General features: G+C 32.9%; 3 protein-coding genes and 1 long non-coding RNA gene across 4 annotated transcripts in view; 2 read left to right on the top strand and 2 right to left on the bottom strand.

Annotated features, from left to right (window-relative positions):
• The window catches only part of LOC124540070 (transmembrane protein 68), a 32,276-nt gene extending 28,717 nt beyond the window's left edge, over positions 1-3,559 (bottom strand). The window contains exon 1 of the mRNA XM_047117482.1: positions 3,263-3,559. Within this exon, the coding sequence (XP_046973438.1) occupies positions 3,263-3,320 (58 nt within the window). The 5' untranslated portion in view covers positions 3,321-3,559. The remainder of the gene's footprint in view (positions 1-3,262) is intronic.
• A 1,049-nt stretch (positions 3,560-4,608) lies between these two features.
• On the top strand, positions 4,609-7,108 carry LOC124540019 (divergent protein kinase domain 2A). Its single transcript, XM_047117417.1, has 3 exons — positions 4,609-5,529; positions 5,708-5,889; positions 6,343-7,108. Exons 1-3 carry the CDS (start codon positions 4,915-4,917, stop codon positions 6,773-6,775), a joined length of 1,230 nt encoding a protein of 409 aa, XP_046973373.1. The 5' UTR covers positions 4,609-4,914; the 3' UTR covers positions 6,776-7,108.
• Positions 7,109-7,202: 94 nt separating this feature from the next.
• Positions 7,203-8,103, bottom strand: LOC124540020. The gene is made up of 2 exons (XR_006967116.1): positions 7,935-8,103; positions 7,203-7,668 (listed from the first exon to the last, which is right to left on the bottom strand). It is a non-coding gene; the product is annotated as an uncharacterized LOC124540020 (long non-coding RNA).
• LOC124540018 (G patch domain-containing protein 1 homolog) lies at positions 7,477-18,538 on the top strand. The gene is made up of 10 exons (XM_047117416.1): positions 7,477-7,659; positions 8,633-8,823; positions 9,467-9,605; positions 10,188-10,369; positions 11,075-11,296; positions 14,046-14,195; positions 14,616-14,763; positions 15,859-16,273; positions 16,891-17,097; positions 17,616-18,538. The coding sequence occupies exons 1-10, from the start codon at positions 7,590-7,592 to the stop codon at positions 18,517-18,519; spliced, it is 2,628 nt and encodes an 875-aa protein (XP_046973372.1). The 5' UTR covers positions 7,477-7,589; the 3' UTR covers positions 18,520-18,538.
• The last annotated feature ends 2,555 nt before the right edge of the window (positions 18,539-21,093 follow it).

The raw sequence follows: 21,093 nt of genomic DNA, 5'->3' as shown, positions 1-21,093 counted from the left end.
TTTCGTTACACGTATCGGTTGCAGAGCTTGTTTGTTTTTAACCTGTAACTGTCAACTGTACAATAATGTCATATTAAAGGACCCACCGCGAACAATGGACCGGGTCAATGACCGATATATCGAGGTAGATATTTACATACAATATATATGGAAAATTAATAACTTATATATTCCAAATATATTATGACCTTGAATTTCCGATTAGATCAAACAAACTATTTGATTGAAATGGCGAAGGCTTTTGGGTATTGGTTTATAGACTACCGCCACTTTTTGGGGTACTGTCGGCGATATCGTACCTTAGTTCTGCAATGTTTTCTTAGGTCTTGTGTTCTTAATGCTTTCAAAAGTTGGCGAGTATGTTTTTCATGAATGATTTCGACACACCCCACGCAAAAACTCATAACATTTTTTTTGTCAAAAAGTTGTAAAAACCATATTTTCTTTACGTACCAACATTTTAACACGCTAATAGACTTATATTTAAACTTTCGAGCACTAGCGACCCGGCCCGGCTTCGCACGTATACAATGATATGACATTACAGTAGAAACTTCTAAAACAATCATGTTTCTTTACTAAATTTTCCACGTATTATTATATGCAAAAACCTTCCTCTAGAATCAATCTATGAAATAAAAAAAAACGCATCAAAATCCGTTGTGTAGTTTTAAAGATTTAAGCATACATAGGGACAGAGAAAGCGACTTTGTTTTATACTATGTAGTGATATAGTAGTGTCCTCGGTTGCTAAGATTTACGTTGATCTATTAGAGCGCGCACAAGTGAACCTAGCTCAGTTACATATCTCCGACGCAAAACGTTGCAACACGGAAGTTGCGACTTTATGCAAGGTCAACGTTTGTGTATTATTAATTTATTAGGCATGGGCGATATCCGAATTTTGTGACGTCGGTTGAGTAACTTTCTTACAGACCGCTTACTGTAAAGTTAAAAGATAGACAAGGCGGCTATTTCATGAGTTTAATGTTATCATTCTTTGAATGCTTGAAAAAGCAAAACAATATTCAACTGTTACCCGTTATCATCAAATCGATGTCAACTGATGTTACGACGACAGGCAATTTTAGATTAGTTTCGATATATCGGACACATGCCTATACGATGTAACTATAACTAACGATTATATGCGTCGTTTCGTATTAAAGTAAAGACCTTGTAACGACACGAATAAAGTCGTAAGTTTCCGATATTTACTAAAATATGAATTTTTAATTCAAAGAAAATACTTTATTATACTCTGTAATATACAATGTCTGCTGTGTTCCAAAATAAATTACAAACTATATTTGGTGGCTTAACAATGCAAGAATAAAGTTAACAATCGCTCTCCCGAAAAACCACAAATGTCATACGACTTAATGCGCTGGAGGTGTCAATTTACATGAGCAATTCACTGTGTATAATCCCTAAACAAAGTTGATGACAAAACTATTGTTGTCACTTTCTTACACGTGGGACTAAAAAGGATAGCAAATGTAGCAAAATTAGTTTAACATTAGATTTATATTTTATTTTTTAATGTACAAGCAATAGTGTATTAACGATAGAATATCACCTTGGCCTTTGGCATTAACATTGTAAGAAATATAACCTATGTTAAATACTCAACAAAATTGTATAGTTACTAAATAAACATAATTTGAACAGTTTAAAATTAAAGGTATATTAAATAAACTTATTATTTAGCTATAAAAATGTTTTAAATCTAAAAATAGGTAAACCAGCCAATTTAAAAACTAAACAAATAGGACTAAAATCTAATATGAAAAACGATAATCAGATAATACATAGAAGATGGACAAGAAAATCGAACAGATGACCAATGATTACATAACATATCTATTATATTCAAGCATTCATCAACAATACCATTTCATATTGTGGCTAATTATTAAAAAACATTTGTTTTTAATCTTCATAATCACACCTAAAAACATTGAAATTTAAATGACCTCTTGACATATGTTTGATTTTCAAGGTACTGCTGTAATTTGTTGTAGGGAAGATTTGGAAACAAAACATAGTTAATGAGTTTGTTCAATAGGTGATCTTTAAAATATCACTAGTGTCTTAATCAATCCTAATTGACTTTTGTAGATTTTTGGCCGAATTTACGCCAAAATCAAAAAACACTTACTGACCTAATTAAACCTTTTTATTCATATGTAATTTATGCAAATTAAAAAAGTTTTTGTTTTATAAGCTGGTTTACAGTCATGATACACAAAATACTGCCACTACCTATGGAAGTGGGATTATAAAATGAAAATGTACATTATGCCAATCTTCTTCTCTTTGGAATAAAAAAAAATTAATTTGTTTTCAGAACTTGGTAGTAAAATTAAAGTGAAGGGAATTTCAATGCATTGTCTTTTATAAATTGTTGATAATATATAATTAAACTGTGTCCTACATGTTTATATTGATTCTAAGCCAGAAATCATCACACAACCAGCCAAAACAATACAAAAATAACTTGATTTGACAATGTATGAATGAAATCCATACAAACAAAAACAAGCGTTCATTTCTATTTATTAGATTGTTGTTAAGTTATGTGCATAATCAATTACATTTCATGGTCATTCAAACATGCAATTAGATGATTCTTTAGGTTGATTATTTTCATGAACTAAATTAATTCAGAATACGTAATTTTAAATACGAATTTAATGGTGCCAATGTACAACAGGAATGTAAAAGGGAAGATTAAGGCCAGTGAAATATCCAGGCTCTAATGATAATGATTAATGTTTTAAGCATTCAATTATATTTTTTTTTACATAAAATTACAAAATTTCAATGTATAATGAAAAACTTGAACAATACTTGATTTTCTTATAAGATTTTTTTTGTTTGTCATCTATCAATCAACAAGCATGTCCATACCTTAAACTTTCTTTTTAAGTAAATAATTATTTTTTTTATTTAAAATATATTAGCTACTTAATACTTTTTATTGTGCCAAAAATCAAAATGATATTTTGACCTTAATTTAAGTTTCAGTTTATAAAAATTCTTAATTATGTGATCAGTTTGTAAGTTTATTATAAAAAATAAAATATTTTGTTTTTTTTTTTTTTTTAATTTATAGGTAATAAACAAAAGTTTACTAGTCCAAGTTCAGGATGACGCAAGTCAAAAACTTGTGAGGATATGCCTTTGTTTAACCAGCAACAATTAATTAAATTAAAAATATGAATTAAAATAAACAAAGAAAAATAAAACGTCTACTCACCAATTATATCGTAGAAACTTGCTGTGTAGTTATCAAATAAATTTGAAAAAAAAGCCATATTTAACTAATAACAAATATGCAAAAAATCTGTTTATAACACCGACACAAATAATAATTAGTTTAATTCATACACACAGCACAATAAAGCAATATATTATGTAGAACAGTTGTATTGACCTATAGCTCGATTCAAATTTCAACTTTTTTTTTGTTAATAACAATCACATTGCACTGATTTTACAAGGAAAGGCTAATCCTAAATTCTAAATCGAACGATCGAAATATCAACAACACAATTGACTTTGACGTTTGACATTGACAGTAAATAGCAAATGTGTTAAAAAATAAACAGAAAAAGTGGTCAATATACTAAAGGATATGTATTTTGTTAATAGAAGAAGAATAATTATAAGTACAAATCACGTTCTACCCGAACATGAAAGGTGGCAAGAATGCTAACAGAATTATAATAGACTTAAATGTTCTTAAAAAATATAACATTTGTAAATACTTCGATCACCAATCAATAATTTTATTGTTCTTTGATATGTACCGATCTATAATAGGTTTTAAAATGTAATGGCTAATGTCCAATATACAAATGAATTATCATCATACATTGAATTTTCCTTACAACCTTCATCTTAAGGGAGAGAACGTTGTTCGACTAGTGCTGGCCGCTGGGGACTTGTAAATTATATCGCTGTTATTTTATTTATACATTCATGGTTTTCGTTTTCATTTGTTTAAACTAGAATATTACTAAAGCGATAAAAATAATAGTTAAGACTTAATATAATATAATATTTTTGCAAGTGTCTTCTGCACGTTAATAATTACAATACGATTACAATTTTGTACGCCTAACGAATTATTCTAAGTCAACCATTAAATAAATGAATGTATGAAATGCTCACTATAAGCTCTTGTTAACGTCCTACATAAATTAACGCATATCAACTGCCATATGGTATTCTGTCCCATTTGCTGTCGAAACGCTTGGCCCTTGGAGTAGTGGTGCAAAAAGCTTCATCAAAAGTATAACACCTCGCCTCATTGCCTCCACTGGTGACAAGAGGGCTGGTTCGTTTTTTGCCCAGAGGATCGGAATTGCGATTCAACGGGGAAATGCTGCTAGCATTCTTGCCACCATTCCACGCGGTCAAGATTTATACAGTAACTAGTTTTAGTTCATATTTGTATATATATAATTAAGTTAGAATAAATCATTTAACTGCCATATTAACGTATATCAACATCGCACAATTACTGTATACGAAATATTTTTTTGTTGAGATCGTTCATCAATGAAAAAATGTCTATTATAGTCTGTAAGTGTAAACATCAATGCCAAATTATGTTGAGTGACAATGACAAACTAACAAACAAGTTAAATTTCCAATATTGCTTTATCTAAACGGAGAGTATACAAAAGAAATTATATTTATAATTTTTGTATTTCGTTCATTCTTTCCAAATACATGTTAAAATATGAACTTAATAAAGCAAGTATGCAAACATTTGAGTGTACATATAGACATATTGTTATAAGAAATAAATTATAAAATGTTTTGATATTAATTATTGGCATGTTATTTTTTTTTATTCAATTTTAATTATGTCTCGTCTTGTATCGGAATATATTTAAGATAATGAATAAAAAAAACTACAGCAACATGCTTTTACGACGCAGATTTTGTAAGCGCGTTATCCTTATGGTAACCGCCTTTGCTATATCGTTTTACGTTTCTGTTCTTTTGTTTGGAGGCCTTAAAGGCCCTCAAGTGATGCAACTCACAGATCTGAACCGCTGCCCAGCATGTTACGGAGTTACTGTCTGTCCTGAATTATATTCTAATCAAATAACATTAGAATATTCCCATTGGTCTAATATGTTCAATGCTAAGAATATATTTTATGGATACACAAAATCGAACCGACGCGTTGTATTAAAAAAGCTCGCACACGACTGGGAGTTGAGCGAGTTTGATACGAAAATTTGCAAAACATTCAATTTAAAATATAATTGTAAACCCATTGAACTTCTTAACGCTTCCAATGTTGATGATAAAGTATTAAAAACTGTGGAATACAACATAACTTGGCCTGATACTGAGCCAAGAAAAGGATTAGTTCTGTGTCCTTATGCATATAGCCTGTATGAGTTACTACAGCCTATTATAAACAACAGAAAGGGCAATTATAAGTCTGAAATGTTAAATATTTGGACTATATTAAATATTAACCCGGAGCCAATTATTTTGCAGGTAATTAAAATTTAAAAACATAATGTATAAACAGTATTAAAAGTCACTAGTCAAAGAAATACTTGTTTGATTTAGACTAATTCTTCAAAAACAGAACATCAGTAATTTATTGTTAAATATTTTTTACTTCATGTTAACAAATGATTTGACAATAAGCTATTAACTGATTATTTTACAGGTGATACCTAAATCTAAAGGATGGCCAGTTCCACCATATGGGGGAGTGTGTGGTAGATTGGAAGTAGTTGGCTATGAAGGTGAACCTCTATCAACACTCCACCATGTAGCTTGGCACAGGAAATTGAAGTATGCACAGAAAATATTAGAAGCTGCTATGGATTTTACATTTAAACATGATAGGTACCTAATAGCTAACTTTTTTATATGATTTAGTGTTGCTAGAAATGAATGAATGACCAAGCATAAACTTCATGTGTATCATAACTTAATCTCATTCATTAAAAAATTTAAATTCTCTGAAACTGTAAGTAAATTGTAAGGTCAGAGAAATTTTTTTAAATATAATATTTAATTTAAGACATTGAGAAAAAAATTTCATCATTCAATTCATGTAAAATGAGATACTTAAAGTCATCTTAGTTTTTAATGTGCCACTATTATTCACAATGAAAGCCAAAAATGGTTACTATTTCTAACAGTACCAATGTGTATATGTTGTGGTGAACATATGCCACGAGGTAGCTCATTTGTATGTTTGCTTATCTACATCACATTTAAAAAATAAAGTTATTTGTTTCATACGGAAATATGTAATACTAATTAATTTATTAACAACAATATATTTTTCAACAGATTTCGTTTTTATCTAATGGATTGGTCCCTTGATAACATAGTTGCAAATGAGAAGGATGAAATTACATTTATAGATTTAGAAGATTTAGTAATACTTGATAAACATATATCCCCAAAAAAGGACCTGCCTGATTGGTATAAACGCTACAGCCGAGACTACATGGGATCCGGATTTACATTTTCAATTGAAAATATGTGCAAACATCATCTCAGTGATCACAACCTGTGGGCCGCTTGTTATATTCTGGCTGGCGATGAAACACCACTATTGTATCCTATACCAAAGGAGATTAATTCATCAAGACCTCATTTTGATAGATTATTAAGTGCCTGCCTTAATGGTGATGACAGATTTAGAACGATAAGCAAGCTCCAACATGTTATTGAAGAAATGTTGACAGATAAACAGGTTTTAGGTTTCGGAATAAGATGAGAAAATCTTTTAGAAGAGTAAATCAATCTCATGTTTTTTTTTTTATTTAAATTATCTGTGATATTAATATTGTATATGATTTAATTTATCTACTGGTTGTATTAGTTTTTTTTTGTATTTTTATTTATTGTGTTAAATTTTATTGTACTATAGATAATAGTGTGTAGATTAATAAAATAGCTGTATGAAATTTTATACTACTTAATTTTTAAGCAAGAATTTACATCTTGCTAGTGTTTTAATTTGCAAATATAATGTAGAAGTATAAGTTGTTTCATTGAATATCGCTTTTATCTTTTTTGTCTATTCTATTAGTTACAGTTTTAATTGTTAGAATATTAGTGGTTTGGTGCCTTTGCCTAATATTAATTAGGAATTGGTATATTATATTGGAACATAGATACATGTTGCAAAGAAAACTAACAGATAAACAATTTATCTTTATTTTCCATATCATGTACTTTATGAATAAATTGATAATTATTCATATAGTACAGGATTCTTGGGAATCCTTAATAGAGCCTAACTTTCTCGAATAGTAGTAAAATGTATTTCATCTTTATTTTTACAATAAGAACGCGCTACCAACTCAAATATTGTGCCTTAAAGGTTAAATAATTATTGAAAATACACATTTATCCGTATAACTAAATGTATGATTTCTAAACGTTAACATATTTTGATATCTGACAAATGACGTTTTGTAAGCAAGCAGCTAACTTCAAATTTGTAGAAATTACAATAACTTCGATGTTATTAGTAAAGAAATATACAAATGATTATTAAATAAAAAGATTGTACAAATTTCGGAAAAATGAGTAGCGACGATTCAGACGAAGAAAACGTAATTCGTTACGGTACTCCACTTGATCCATTTGAAGAAGGTACGGTACCTGTTCAAATAAATTAATATCATTAACATACAAAATATAAGTGTTTTTTAAATATTTTAAAATAAATATAACTCATAATACCCTATTTCAAACAATCATTAATTATTTTGTAAATATTACAAACATGATATTGATCCAACTCGCCATTTTACATCTCTTTTTAAAATAATTTCTATTTTAAAAGCTTTTCTTCCATATATACTGTGTAATTTTTCAATATGTTAAAAATAAAATTTATTTGCAGTTTATTATAATAATTAACATACTGTAATAAGCTTAAACTTTTATAAATAGCATTAAAATTGTGCTCTACAACCACCTAATGTATGTTTATGTGTGCACATAATATCACTGGCTCGTAACACTTATATAAGTTACACACATTAGTGATATTTGACTTAGAGTAACAGATGAGCTTGTTGTAAATATGACATGAAAAACTACCTCCTTAATACAAAGAGGAATAAATTTTATATGGAATTACATACGTAAATAAAACACTACTATAAAGGATGTAAATGTATTTTACCTTCAATATAAATACTGTTAGATGATAATCTATCTCACGACACTGTGAACTGTGGAAAGATTATGTACCGTAATATACTGTTTACAATTTAATGCATTATCAATTGGTAATTATGAATCTAATGAAGTAAATTTTAGTATTATAGATTATATTTATTGTATAAGTTGAATAAACATTTACAATCTTTCTACAGTTTATAATTGTGTGATTATAATCTAACCATACTTACAATTTTATGGTGATCTGTATAAGAATATCTCTTGTATTCTACTGTATTTTTTGTCATATGTATTATAGACATATGTCTAAGATTTGATAGCAAGTGATCCTATCTATAATTGTTTATAAATTTTAGTTTGTTTTACGCTAGGGAGAGCATGGATAGGTGTTTTGTACTCATTGATATTGTCATAATTAGTTACAATGCTTCTGCAGATGAAGTACCTTCAAAGAGGAAGTTTCAGCAACAGGCAGATCAGTTTGCGGTAGATGAGAATGGCCGTCGAAGGTTTCACGGAGCCTTCACTGGTGGATTTTCTGCAGGATATGGAAATACAGTGGGAACACCAGAAGGATGGGCACCGAGTAGTTTTAAAAGTTCACGTTCAGAAAAGGCTCAAATATCTGTAAGTAGCTTTCATGATCATAACTTTATTAAAGTATTTCCAAGTTATTTAAGTTTTAAATGTAATTTTTTATCCAAAGCTTAAGATAACCTAATATCCCCAAATCATGCAAATGTATGTGGTAATGTGATAATTCATATTTTTAGCAAACAATTTTAAAAATTTTTATATTTTTAATTGTGAAGCGAAATTATGTGTCACAAACATTTATCAATGTATAAATACCTAAAAAATTATACAGTATTTATAAAATAACCTTTTAAATGCCATTAGAGAACCTGCATCATCTGATTTTGTAACTGAGCTATAGAATTAAGACGCCAAATATATTAGCAAATAGTTAATAGATTTTTCAGATTATTTAGGAGTCCCAAAGGGTTACATTTTTTAACCATTTTTCTTTCTCACTGCTTACTTACTGACTGCTTGTTGTTTAGGTAACAAAATACATGACAGAATACTTCTAATTATGTATTTACTTCTTAATGTTGTTAATAGAAGCATCAGGAATCCTTAGTAACTTCATAGATGCTTAGTTCTTATTATATTAATAGATTGGTGAATAAGCAAGGCTCCGCAGCAGTTAAGCATTATAGTAATAAATATCGAAGCTATCGGTTGAGTTTATTTATGTCTGTTATAGAATCAGAGACCGGAAGACTTCATGGATGATGAAGATCGTTCTGAATACGGAATAGCGCCTAGAAATTTGCAGACAAAGAGCGAGTTCTCAGGACAAAAGCGACCCCTACAACAAAGATTTCATGATGGACCCATACCTGGTAGGCAAGCTCAAATATCCATAAATATCCAAATATTAGTCTAAAGTGTTATTTAATAGCTAGTCTGGGTGAGTGGGCCATCGATTGGGAAGCGAACTACAGCGCCGGTAGACATTGCCATGCCATTGTGAGAAATATTAAACAATCATTAAATCTCAAACGCGCCATTAACATTGTTCACTAAGATATATGTTCTATGTCTTTGTGTGTAATGTATAAATAGCTTAAAACTTTAAACCGAAACACAACAGTACAATGTTTTGTTGTTTGTTTGTTTTGTCAGTAGGATATCTGATTAATGATTGGTATGCCAACACATGACATGACTTTTGGTCTTTATCTACATTTTTTTTCATAAATGGCTAGACAAACGGACAAATAGGCGATCTTATGGTTAACTGTCACCACTGCTAATAGACATCGGCTTTGGAAGGAATTTTATCATTCCTTACATCTCTAATGCGCCACCAAATTTGGGAAATAAGTTGTGCCTGTACGATACGATAAAGGGAAAGCCCTACCGCCAAGTACGTACTATATTTGAAATCTCTTCATTATAAAAAATATTTGTAAATATACCAGGAGAACCAGTTCTAGAACAATTTATCCGAGCGGTGCATGAGACAGCCGCGGTGAAGATGCTGCGCAGGATGGGCTGGAAGGAAGGTCAGGGGATCGGAGACAGACTCACCCGCAGAGAGAAGAAACGTGCTGAGGACCAGCATAAGGTGTACGGGTGCTATATGCCTCCGGAAATCAGACAGGTATTTTAATTGCTGATGTTTGATTTCTATATTAATAATTGTTTTTTGTAATATTGTAAGCGTTGATTGAATTTAAGCAGGATTCGATTTGAAACTGTTACAGAATTTTCATTTATATATACCTAATTCTAGAAGTACTTTTAACATTAGTTATTTGCTATGTACCTGTTTGTTTTTGTTGTTGTATAGTTTATAAATGTTTACTGGAAACACTGATGTAAGAATAAATCCACTAGGGTTTTTGGTACATCGTTCTTAATATAGTACACCATAAAATACATGTATATATAAACAGGGCCGTATTTAGGGGAGGGCAACCGGGGCAACTGCCCTGGGGCCTCCACATTAGTGGGGGCCCACAGTTTTCAACAAGTTAACAAATACCGAGATATAGTCAAATTATAATGTTATTATTTAATATTTTAAAAGTTACCGATACAAGTAAATAACTCATAGCTTACTGATTGCTATAAAAAAAGTAATTAATTCATGATAATATATATATATATTATCATGAATTAATTACTTTTTACATATATATATATATTTGTTTGTATTATATATAATTATTAGGTTGTTCAAGCTTCTGTTTGTCTATGGCCCCCACTGCTTTGTGTCCCAGGGGCCTCCAGACCTTTAAATCCGGCTCTGTATATAAATAAATAAACACGACTTACCTTATATATTTTTTTATTTTTGTTCCAGGAATCCAAGCAATCCGAAGAAAGTTCTGACTCGGAGTTTGAATACGATACGTTATTTGCGCCGGACGATTATGACCCTTATACAATACAGCATAAGAACGATCGCTTCGGTCTCGGCTACAAAGGTTTGAGTCGACATTCCGTGCTTGGGAACTTGGTCGGGGAGTACGACAGCGCTGGCAGCTCTAGGAGCCATTTACTTATGAAGGAGAAAGGCAAAAAGGTAACATAACATAGTATAGTACGACACAGCTTAGATGTCGCATCGGCAAATTCAATAAAACCGATTACTGTCGATTTACACAAGCAATATAAATAGCTTCCTATCGCGCTATTCGATGCTATTCGTCGCTATAGATTCTCGCGTCAGTTCAACCCGACAAAGGAAGTGCATGTAAATCGACGTGTGAAATTGACGAATATATTAGGTCATATGATATTACAAGTTCACATAAGAAATAAATATTGATAATTTGGGATAGCGTACTTAATCGAATGTGATCGGTTTTACGAATTTTGCCGATGCTACATCGAAGTTGTGTCGTGCTGTAGTTACTTTATTATCAAACAACCCAGTTAAGTTAAGAAAGATTTCTGGCTACCTTCCCCAAAAAAACTAATTTAAGAGACCATTTGGGGTGCCTGATTTAATTGGTCTCAGTATTGGCCTTTATTGGCAAGACATTTTGGGTTTTTGCACATTTGTACCCTGTGATAAGACGGGGCTGTTGATAGTGATCGTTTATTCAACTTACAATAAGACGTATACAACTTCAAAAGTTCATAATATTTCGCTTAGTTTAGAGTCGAGTTGGCCCAGTAGTTAGAACGCGTGCAAACCCAGGCAAGCACCGCTGTTTCATGTGCTTAATTTGTTTTTATAGTTCATCTCGTGTTCAGCGGTGAAGGAAAACATCGTGAGGAAACCTGCATGTGACAAATTTCATAGAAATTCTGCCACATGTGCATTCCACCAACCCGCATTGGAACAGCGTGGTGGAATATGTTTCAAACCTTCTCCTCAAAGGGAGAGGAGGCCTTTAGCCCAGCAGTGGGAATTTACAGGCTGTTGTTGTTGTTTGTTGTTGTTAGAGTTTTTATAATTTACCTGAAATTAACTTTAATAGGCTATTTGACAATGCGAAAAATAAATTGTGAATTATTGTAATCAGTGTATATTATGAGTTTAAAAATGGTTATTTACCAACGAAACTTGAAAATAATACTTAATTTATTCAAAGGATTTTTGAATAAACAAGCAAACGTTTGTCACGTGACACAAAACGCTCCTGATTGGCAGGGCTTATGATGAAGTCACTTTCTTGTAAACTTTGGTTTTCTACTATACGTACCGCAGATTAAAATACAGGAAAGTGACGTCACCGACCCCATTGCAGCGCCATATTGTCGCAGTAGCTTTTTTACGCGCTATTTAAATATGGAATTTTTAATATGATATTTTTCGGCAAATATGTACTAGAAATAAAAATCACAACTTTTACTGGGTTCTTTAACTTCTAATTAATAATATAAAATGGATTTTAAAAATCAGTCAAATAGCCTATTGATTGTGATCTAACGAAAAGTGATGCATTAAATTGCAAACAGTTTGTTACGGTTTGCAATCTTTCAACAGTTTACAATCTCGCTAGATAGATTATAATCTAACTGTATTTACAATTTAACGGTGACATATATATATATATATATATATATATATATATATATATATATATATATTTGACGACCTCCAGGGTCGAGTGTGTACACCGGTTTTCATGGGTACGTTACTCTGAGGTCTCGGGTTCGATTCCCGGCCGAGTCGATGTAGATTACCATTAGTTTAATATGTTGTCTTGGGTCTGGATGTTTATGGTACCGTCGTTACTTCTGATTGTCCATAACACGAGTGCTTTCGCTACTTACATTGGGGTCAGAGTAATGTATATATGTATATATATACTGCCTTTTTTTTTTAATATCGTTGGAATAAACAAGCAACATCAGCGTCAAGTCACACAACTTCCTTTTTTAAAAAAAAAAAAACGGAGATTCGCAGTTGACACATTGAGAATTGAAATGATAATTATTACGGTGTAATGTGATTATTGATGGTTATTTGTGTTGTAGACTAAATGTTTTTCTATTGTGATAGATTGATTGTTATTTTAAATTAAAGATAATTGTTTTAGAGGTTAACCTACTTCCTACTTCTGGTTCTAAAAATATTATATTATACATATGTCGGATCGACAGCGACATCAGTACTATCGTCAGACATCATAGGGGCGTATTACTGGGTGATCGAGCAAAGAGGAAACCGCGAATACAGGAACACGTTTATTCAACGTTTAATGTACTTAATACACTAATTCAGCATCACACTGTATCACACTTGGCAACGAAGCGAATGACAGTTCCCAGGATGGAGGTACTGATTCACGAGAGCGGAATCGTAAGTGAGTCGTCTCCGAGCGCCTCCACCGGGTAGGCTCCGTCGTAGCGCGGAGTTAGTCGCGTCGTGACGTCACGACAGTGCTGCCGCCTCGCGAAATTCGTGCCGCGCTTCGTTACGCTAAGGAATTCATGACCGTCTCCGGCATATATAATAAACATAATCTGTAGTATATTTGAGTCGAGATGGCCCAGTGGTTCGAACGCGTGCATCTTATCCGATGATTGCGGGTTCAAACCCAGGCAAGCACCGCTGTTTCATGTGCTTAATTTGTCTTTATAATTCATCTCGTGCTCAGCAGTGAAGGAAAACATCGTGAGGAAACCTGCATGTGACAAATTTCATAGAAATTCTGCCACATGTGTATTCCACCAACCCGCATTGGAACAGCGTGGTGGAATATGTTCCAAACCTTCTCCTCAAAGGGCGAGGAGGCCTTTAGCCCAGCAGTGGGAATTTACAGGCTGTTGTTGTTGTTGTTGTTTTGTAGTATATTTATTTGGAGTGTATGTGGCAGGTGTCGATCCGCGGGCAGGCCTTCGGCGTGGGCGCGCTGGAGGCCGACGACGAGGACGTTTTCGCCGCGCCCGACATGTCGCACTACGACTTCGAGATCGGGGGGGCCGCCGAGGAGGCCCACAGGAAGAGGCCGCCGCAGAGCGCCAGTGTGAGTCACGCCTCTGTTTAATGGGAGCCGAGATGGTCCCGTGGTTAGAACGCGGTGTATGCAGGTTCAAAGCCAGGCAAACACCACTGAATTGTCTACTGCTGAATTTATGTTTTTAATTCATCTCGATTTCCTTGAAAGAAAACATTATGAGGAAGTCTGTATATGTCTTAATTTCAACGAAATTTGTATCTACATAATATATATGTAATAATAAGTCATCTCTCCCAGACTCTCCGAGAGAGATATTTTAAAAAACATAGTATATTAATTGTTAGCTGCACCAAGATAAATACTAACACACAAGTAATTGTCTTGGGATATAAATCCTATAATAATATATTATGATTACCAGTATATGCACAGATTTAGCAATATTATTCCCGATTTATATATAATGTTGTTATAAAAAACTATCAGGTTTTGGAGGGGTTCGTGAAGGCAACCAAGCCTCCAGCAGCGCCGCCGAGCTACCCCCCGCCCGCGCTGCCGAGAGACTTCACCCCCGCGCCCGCCGGCGCGCGCCGCTCGCGCTTCGAGCCCGCCGCGCACCCGCAACGGGATCAAGGTACTGCCACACGGGATAGTATAATAATAATAAAGCCATTTATTACATATTTCAATATAACATTTCAAATGATATTAGTAGTTTGTTAGTAGGTTTTCTTAATTTATTGTTAGTGTGGTTAGTCTCCATTGTGTGAAATATGGACCCCTTTAGGATAGTATAGTACGACACAATTTAGATGTAGCATAGCATTAAGTACGCTATCCCAATATATCAATATTTATTTCTTATGCGAATATGTTCTTTACACAAACGTATAGTACGACACAACTTAGATGTCACATCGGTAAAATTCGTAAAACCGATCACATCCGAATTGACAACGCTATTCCAATATATTAATATTTATTTCTTATGGGAATCTTTACACAAACGTAATGACTTTTAATTTCATATGACCTAATATTTTCGTCAATTTGACACGTCGATTTACATGCACTTGCTTTCTCGGGTTAAACGGACCCGAGAATGTATAGCGACGAATAGCGTCGAATGGAGCGATAGGGAGATATTTCTATTGGTTATGTAAATCGGCAGTAATCGGTTTTACGAATTTTTGCCGATGCTACATCTAAGTTGTGTCGTACTATAACTCAATATGTATGCTCTTAGGAATAATAATGACATACTTTATGAGAAGTATACACGATAGTAGGCTATCGTTAAGTATTGCCTAACTTCAATAAATAATAAATTAATTTGTGGACAGTGAAATACTTGCTATTCTTTTTTATCCGCACAAATAAAGCGAGATAGAGATATTTTTGCCCTTGTCAAATTAAATTAGTTTACAGTATTAATACATTACAAATAATCTGTTCATCAACGTCATGAAACCTAGTGAAAGTTATACAAATGGTGTACTGACTCCCACAATCTATACTTCTATACTAATATTATAATTGTGATAGTCTGTCTGTCTATCGGTCGCTCTTTCACAACCAAACGAATGAATCGAAATTGATGAAATTTGCAATAAAGCAAACTTGAACCTGAAAGAAGGATATAGGCCTATCTTTTTATCTAATACATGACAACCAACCCCCTAAAACGCGAGCATAGTCGCGGGCTCCAACTAATACTGTATAATTTCAGGGCTGGGACGCCACGAACTCACGTCGGAAGCCCGAGGCGCTCTGCTCGGCGAAGTACCAATCCCAAAGACAGAAGAAACCGAAACTAACCCACAACCCCAAAACACAGAAGTGTCCAAACTCCTCGGAAAAACAATCAACTTCGTTACAGAGAATACACAAAAAGATAAAGATATAGATTTCATATCTATAAAAGATACCGGAAAAGATATAAATGTTTTTAAACCGTTTATAAGCGATCCGAAGAAACAGGCTCGATATGAGCGATACTTGCAAGGTGGAGACAGTAATGTAGAAAGAGACGTGGCGACTGGAGAGGGAGACAGATTGAGTGCCTGGGAGAGGAACAGAGAAATGATGGAGTTCGAACAAGCCGCCAAATTGTATAAGCCTTTGTCCGGAGTCATGGGGGATAGGTAAGAGCTTATTACTAGAAGTTTTTTGTATACAATATACTTATGGAAATACCTGGAAAATTACTAGAACAAAAATATAAGGTCTGATATTCCAAATTTAATTTAAAAAAATGGTAGCAATTACCACCCACCATATTCCACCGTCAAATAGGAATATATAGTACTGTTCTAGTTTGAAAGGTGCGTAAGCCAGTGCGTAGTCATAAAAGACATAGCTTGTTGCCCAAGATTGGTAGTGCATTGCTGATATAAGGATTGGTTAATAATTCTTACAGCGCTCATATGGTGGCTAGTGGTGACCACTTACCATCAGTTTACCAAAATGTATACAGGGTTATTGGTAATTCGACGTATCCCAATATGCATTATTCAAAAGTGAACCATTTTTGAGTTATCGCGGTCTTTAGATTTTTTCAAAATTTGTCAAAAATGTAACTTCAAAATATTATTTAAAAAAAGTATCAATTAAAATCTATTATTTTCTTTTGTTTTATAAAAATGATTAAATTTAATTTAAAGGTTAAAATTATTGCAAATAGTCATCCCTGTCACCTCCTAACGGATATACGTCGAGTTATTAATAACCCTGTTTAATACTAACTTTTTAATTTTTGAAGGTTCACCCATGCATCAGAGCCGGACGACGGTGCACTGAACCCCCTGAGTGCTGTGGCTAAGAGTTCAATTAATTACGGTCTAGCGACACCAGAGCAAATTGAAGCGGCTAAAATTGGCGCTTACGGAGTTGTGACCAGGAAGGAAGTGAAATGGCGACCGGAGCCGATAGTGTGCAAGAGGTTCAACGTGCCGGAGCTTGGAGCGAGGTATACTTGCAAATAATAAAGTAAAAATCTAAAATTTTGACGAAACTCGTGGTTGAGTGGTGTGTACGCTACGCCACTCCGAAGTCCCGGGTTCGATTCCCGAGCGAGTCGATGTAGATTATCAATTTTCTATGCTGTCTTGAGTGGTATTTGTGATACCGTCGTTACTTCTGATTGTCCATAACACAAGTGCTATAGCAACTTACATTGGGATCAGAGTAATGTATGTGATGTTGTCTCATATTTATTTATTTATTCATAAAGTGCACTAAAACTTACTAACAAATCATTAGTTTCGAACAATATTAAGCAAAATAATCCCAACTTTCCGAAAATGATTTGATGATCATAACAACTTTCATCGGCAACATAGGATTTTTTGTGAGGACTTGATCATTAAAATTCAATCTAGTATTAAGCAGGCAATAAAATGTCTGTTTACAAATTTAGACCTACATTAATTTTGTTATATTATAGTATGTACTTTTACAATAATTTTTAATATATTTCCTTCACAGAATGGAACCGAAAAAAGAAGACAAACCCAAGGTGTCATATTCAATTTTCTCTTACTTAGAATCATCAGTTCACGACAAAGAGAGCTTTACGAAAGAACAAAGTAAATTCAGTGGATCGAAATCATTAAATGTTGATCATGAAAAGAAACCCAAGGATGATAAACCTAAGGATGTTAATCCAGTTGCACAGTTAGGAAATGTCAGAAAACCTACGGAACCAATAGAAGTTAACACTGGCCCTAATAAAAGAATGACGGTCGCTGAGTTATTCATGAAGGAGTCTGAAAAAGACTTGCAGATTAAAAGTAAAAGTAAAGAAACAGAAGTCGTCCCGACGATAGAAAAATTTGATCGAATGGATCTTTATAAATCGATATTTCTCAGCGACAGCGAAAACGAAGAAACCAATGAGGAAAGCACGAGCACAGATTATAAAGAATTCATTGAGAAACCGAAGAATGTCGAAAGGAATACCTCGCCACCGAGAGGAATCTTCGCGAACATCGATTTTGACGAATTAAACTCGTGGAAGAGACATTCTGAAGACAAAAATCCTAAAACAATTGAGAACAACGTCAGCGAATCAAAAACTAAAACAAATGACGACACAAGCGAAAAAATAAACAATGACGATAAGAGAGAAACGAAAGATGCAAACAGTTCTACAGCAATGGAAGAGGCCGTATACGGTCCGAAAATTCCAGAAAATTTACTCAAACGATTAGAATTACCTGAGAGCAATTTCAAACCGATGTTTCGATCCAAGGACGAGAGGGAACGCGAAGAGTCGTCCAGTTCTGACTCGTGGGTCGAAGCGAAGGTTAAGCCGAAGAAGGAAAAGAAGAAGAAGAGTAAAAAGCATAAGTCGAAGAAGAAGTCTAAGCATAAGAAGAAAGATAAATAATATATAAATTGTTTAATAAACACGGTTTTCATTACAAGCGTTGATGTTTTTATTTCACCGTCCAATATTTTGGACTAAGAATTTCCCAATTGTTTAGTTCTAGACTATGTCAATATTTTTATACTGAGAATTCTAAAAGTAAATCAAATTGAACTTTATATCAAATTATGCCAACTTTTTATACAACTCACTTCTATATATTTACGCTATATTGCTTCAACCAAACTATTAACAAATTTCAAATAATAAAAGAAATAATAATGCTTAATCGATTGTTATTATATTTATTTTAACTTTAATTAATACTAGATTATGATACTTTTTCGATGTTACGCGCTAGATGCAATAAATTAACAAAACTATCTTTTGACAACTACCTATCCTTTACAGAAAAATCAGTAATACATAATATTAAAGCATTTTATAGAGATGTAAAGAATAAAAAGATTACATACGACTTACCGCAAAACATGTATTATAAAGATTCGGATACAACAGATGCCCAAGAGTGCTGTGAACTGTTCTCTAGGTACTTTAGTTCTGTATTTGATGAGTCTCCAGATATTTATTCTAATTTAGAAACAAACTTTGAACCTAACTACAATTCGACTCTAAGTTCAATTCATGTTACACAAAAAGAGATTTTTTTGGCTTTAAAAAATTTAGACCCTAACAAAAGCTCGGGTCCCGATGGAATTCCTCCATATTTTCTAAAAAAATGTGCTGTTGAACTGTCCTTGCCGTTGTATTTAATTTGTAACAAATCTCTCGATTCCGTAAATTTCCTTCAGTTTGGAAAACGGCACATTTAGTCCCAATCCATAAATCCGGCGATAAATCAGACTGTGCAAATTATAGACCAATAAGCATTCTATCAGGTATGGCTAAAGTATTTGAAGCTTCGGTTTACAAGTATTTGTATAGTCACATTAGTCCTTCCTTATCCCAAAACCAGCATGGCTTTATTAAGGGCAAATCTACTGTCACCAATCTATTAGAATATAAAAATTTCTTATGTAATGCTTTTGCGAAAAAAGGTCAAGTAGATTCAATTTACACAGATTTTAGCAAGGCTTTCGATAAAGTTAATCACAAAATTTTGCTTGAAAAATTAAAACTGTATGGTATTCATGGTTGCTTGTTTAGATGGGTAAAATCGTATCTATTAAATAGAAATCAATTAGTACGACTAAAAGGTCTATTATCGTCACCGGTTATTACTAAATCAGGTGTGCCCCAAGGTTCACATTTGGGGCCTCTTTTCTTTAACGTATTTATAAATGATCTCATTAATGAGTTAACTTCACCCTCTTTACTATATGCGGACGATTTAAAAATATTTAACGTCATTACTAATTATCTTGACTGTGTAAATCTACAAAATGACGTTACTACCCTGTCCAAATGGTGTCAAGTAAATAAAATGAATTTAAATATTCAAAAATGCTTTGTTATTTATTTTACAAAAAATCGTCATAAAATATCTTTTGAGTACAAATTGCAGGGCAAGGCAATTGCTCGACAATCAGTAGCTAAACATCTTGGAATACTTTTCGATGATCAATTAACTTTTCGCGATCATTATAATAATATTACAACCAAAGCTTTAAAAAATTTGGGTTTCATAATACGTACAACAAAATCCTTCAAAGAATCTTATGCTATTATTTCATTGTATAACACCTTAGTTCGGAGCATCTTGGAGTACTGTGCCGTGGTTTGGTCTCCTTCATTCTATGTGCATTCAGATAGAATTGAAAAAATACAACGAAAGTTTTAACTACCGCAAACCAAAAACATTTTCTTTACAAGTTTTTAAAAACAATACCTCTTTTTATAATCCAGTTATCAGAATGTGCCGCCTTTATAATGAAATTGATATTTTTAATTCAAATCAAGCGACCTTTGTAAAAATTGTAAAAAAATGTCTATTTTAAAAATGCAATTTGTAAATTTAAAAAGTGTAATTATTAACGATTATATTTCTTTTGTCTTTTTTGTAAATTCAAACCAAAATTGTTTATTATACCAATAACTTTTTTCTTCTTGTAAATTTAATTCGTGTAACTTCATTGAATATCAATTTTAATATTTTATTTTTGTCTTTTTTTGTTTAGTCCATGTAACCAAATTTTATTATGTTCTTGATATACCTACTGTTGTTATTGTTTAGTACTAATACATAGTTATCCTCTGTATTGGAATTTGTTAACTGTAATAATTGGCAATCCCGTCATGTTGTGCATGCACCCTTAGGGTTATAATCTGTTCGATACCATTAATGTTTATCAAAAATTCTCTATGTGATTGTAACCTGTTGTGTTTGCCTTAATAAATAAATAAATAAACTCGAACAGACTATTACATTTCGCAGGTATCGAACTTATGAAGCCTGGGAAAGGTCACAGGATGCCTTAGGAATTTTCTGCGACTTATCCAAAGCCTTTGATTGTGTTCAGCATGAAACTAGCCAGGAAACTATATCACTATGGAATTAGAGAATGTGCACTCGACCTTCTAACTTCTTACCATAACAATATAATTCAGAGGGTTGACGTTAAAGGGACAAGGTCT

This window comes from Vanessa cardui, chromosome 24 (assembly GCF_905220365.1).
Source record: "Vanessa cardui chromosome 24, ilVanCard2.1, whole genome shotgun sequence".
Lineage (NCBI taxonomy): Eukaryota > Metazoa > Arthropoda > Insecta > Lepidoptera > Nymphalidae > Vanessa > Vanessa cardui.
Note: the sequence above shows the minus strand (reverse complement) of the source record. Positions and strands in the feature narration are given on the sequence as shown.

What these genes read in the sequence shown, in the direction of transcription:
- LOC124540019 (XM_047117417.1), top strand. Translation starts at nt 4,915, where the DNA reads ATGAATAAAAAAAACTACAGCAACATGCTTTTACGACGCAGATTTTGT. An exon ending in CGGAGCCAATTATTTTGCAG is followed by an intron (nt 5,530 to 5,707) that starts GTAATTAAAATT and finishes ATTATTTTACAG; the next exon opens with GTGATACCTAAATCTAAAGG. An exon ending in TTTACATTTAAACATGATAG is followed by an intron (nt 5,890 to 6,342) that starts GTACCTAATAGC and finishes ATTTTTCAACAG; the next exon opens with ATTTCGTTTTTATCTAATGG.
- LOC124540018 (XM_047117416.1), top strand. Translation starts at nt 7,590, where the DNA reads ATGAGTAGCGACGATTCAGACGAAGAAAACGTAATTCGTTACGGTACT. An exon ending in TGCCTCCGGAAATCAGACAG is followed by an intron (nt 10,370 to 11,074) that starts GTATTTTAATTG and finishes TTTTTGTTCCAG; the next exon opens with GAATCCAAGCAATCCGAAGA. An exon ending in GCACCCGCAACGGGATCAAG is followed by an intron (nt 14,764 to 15,858) that starts GTACTGCCACAC and finishes GTATAATTTCAG; the next exon opens with GGCTGGGACGCCACGAACTC.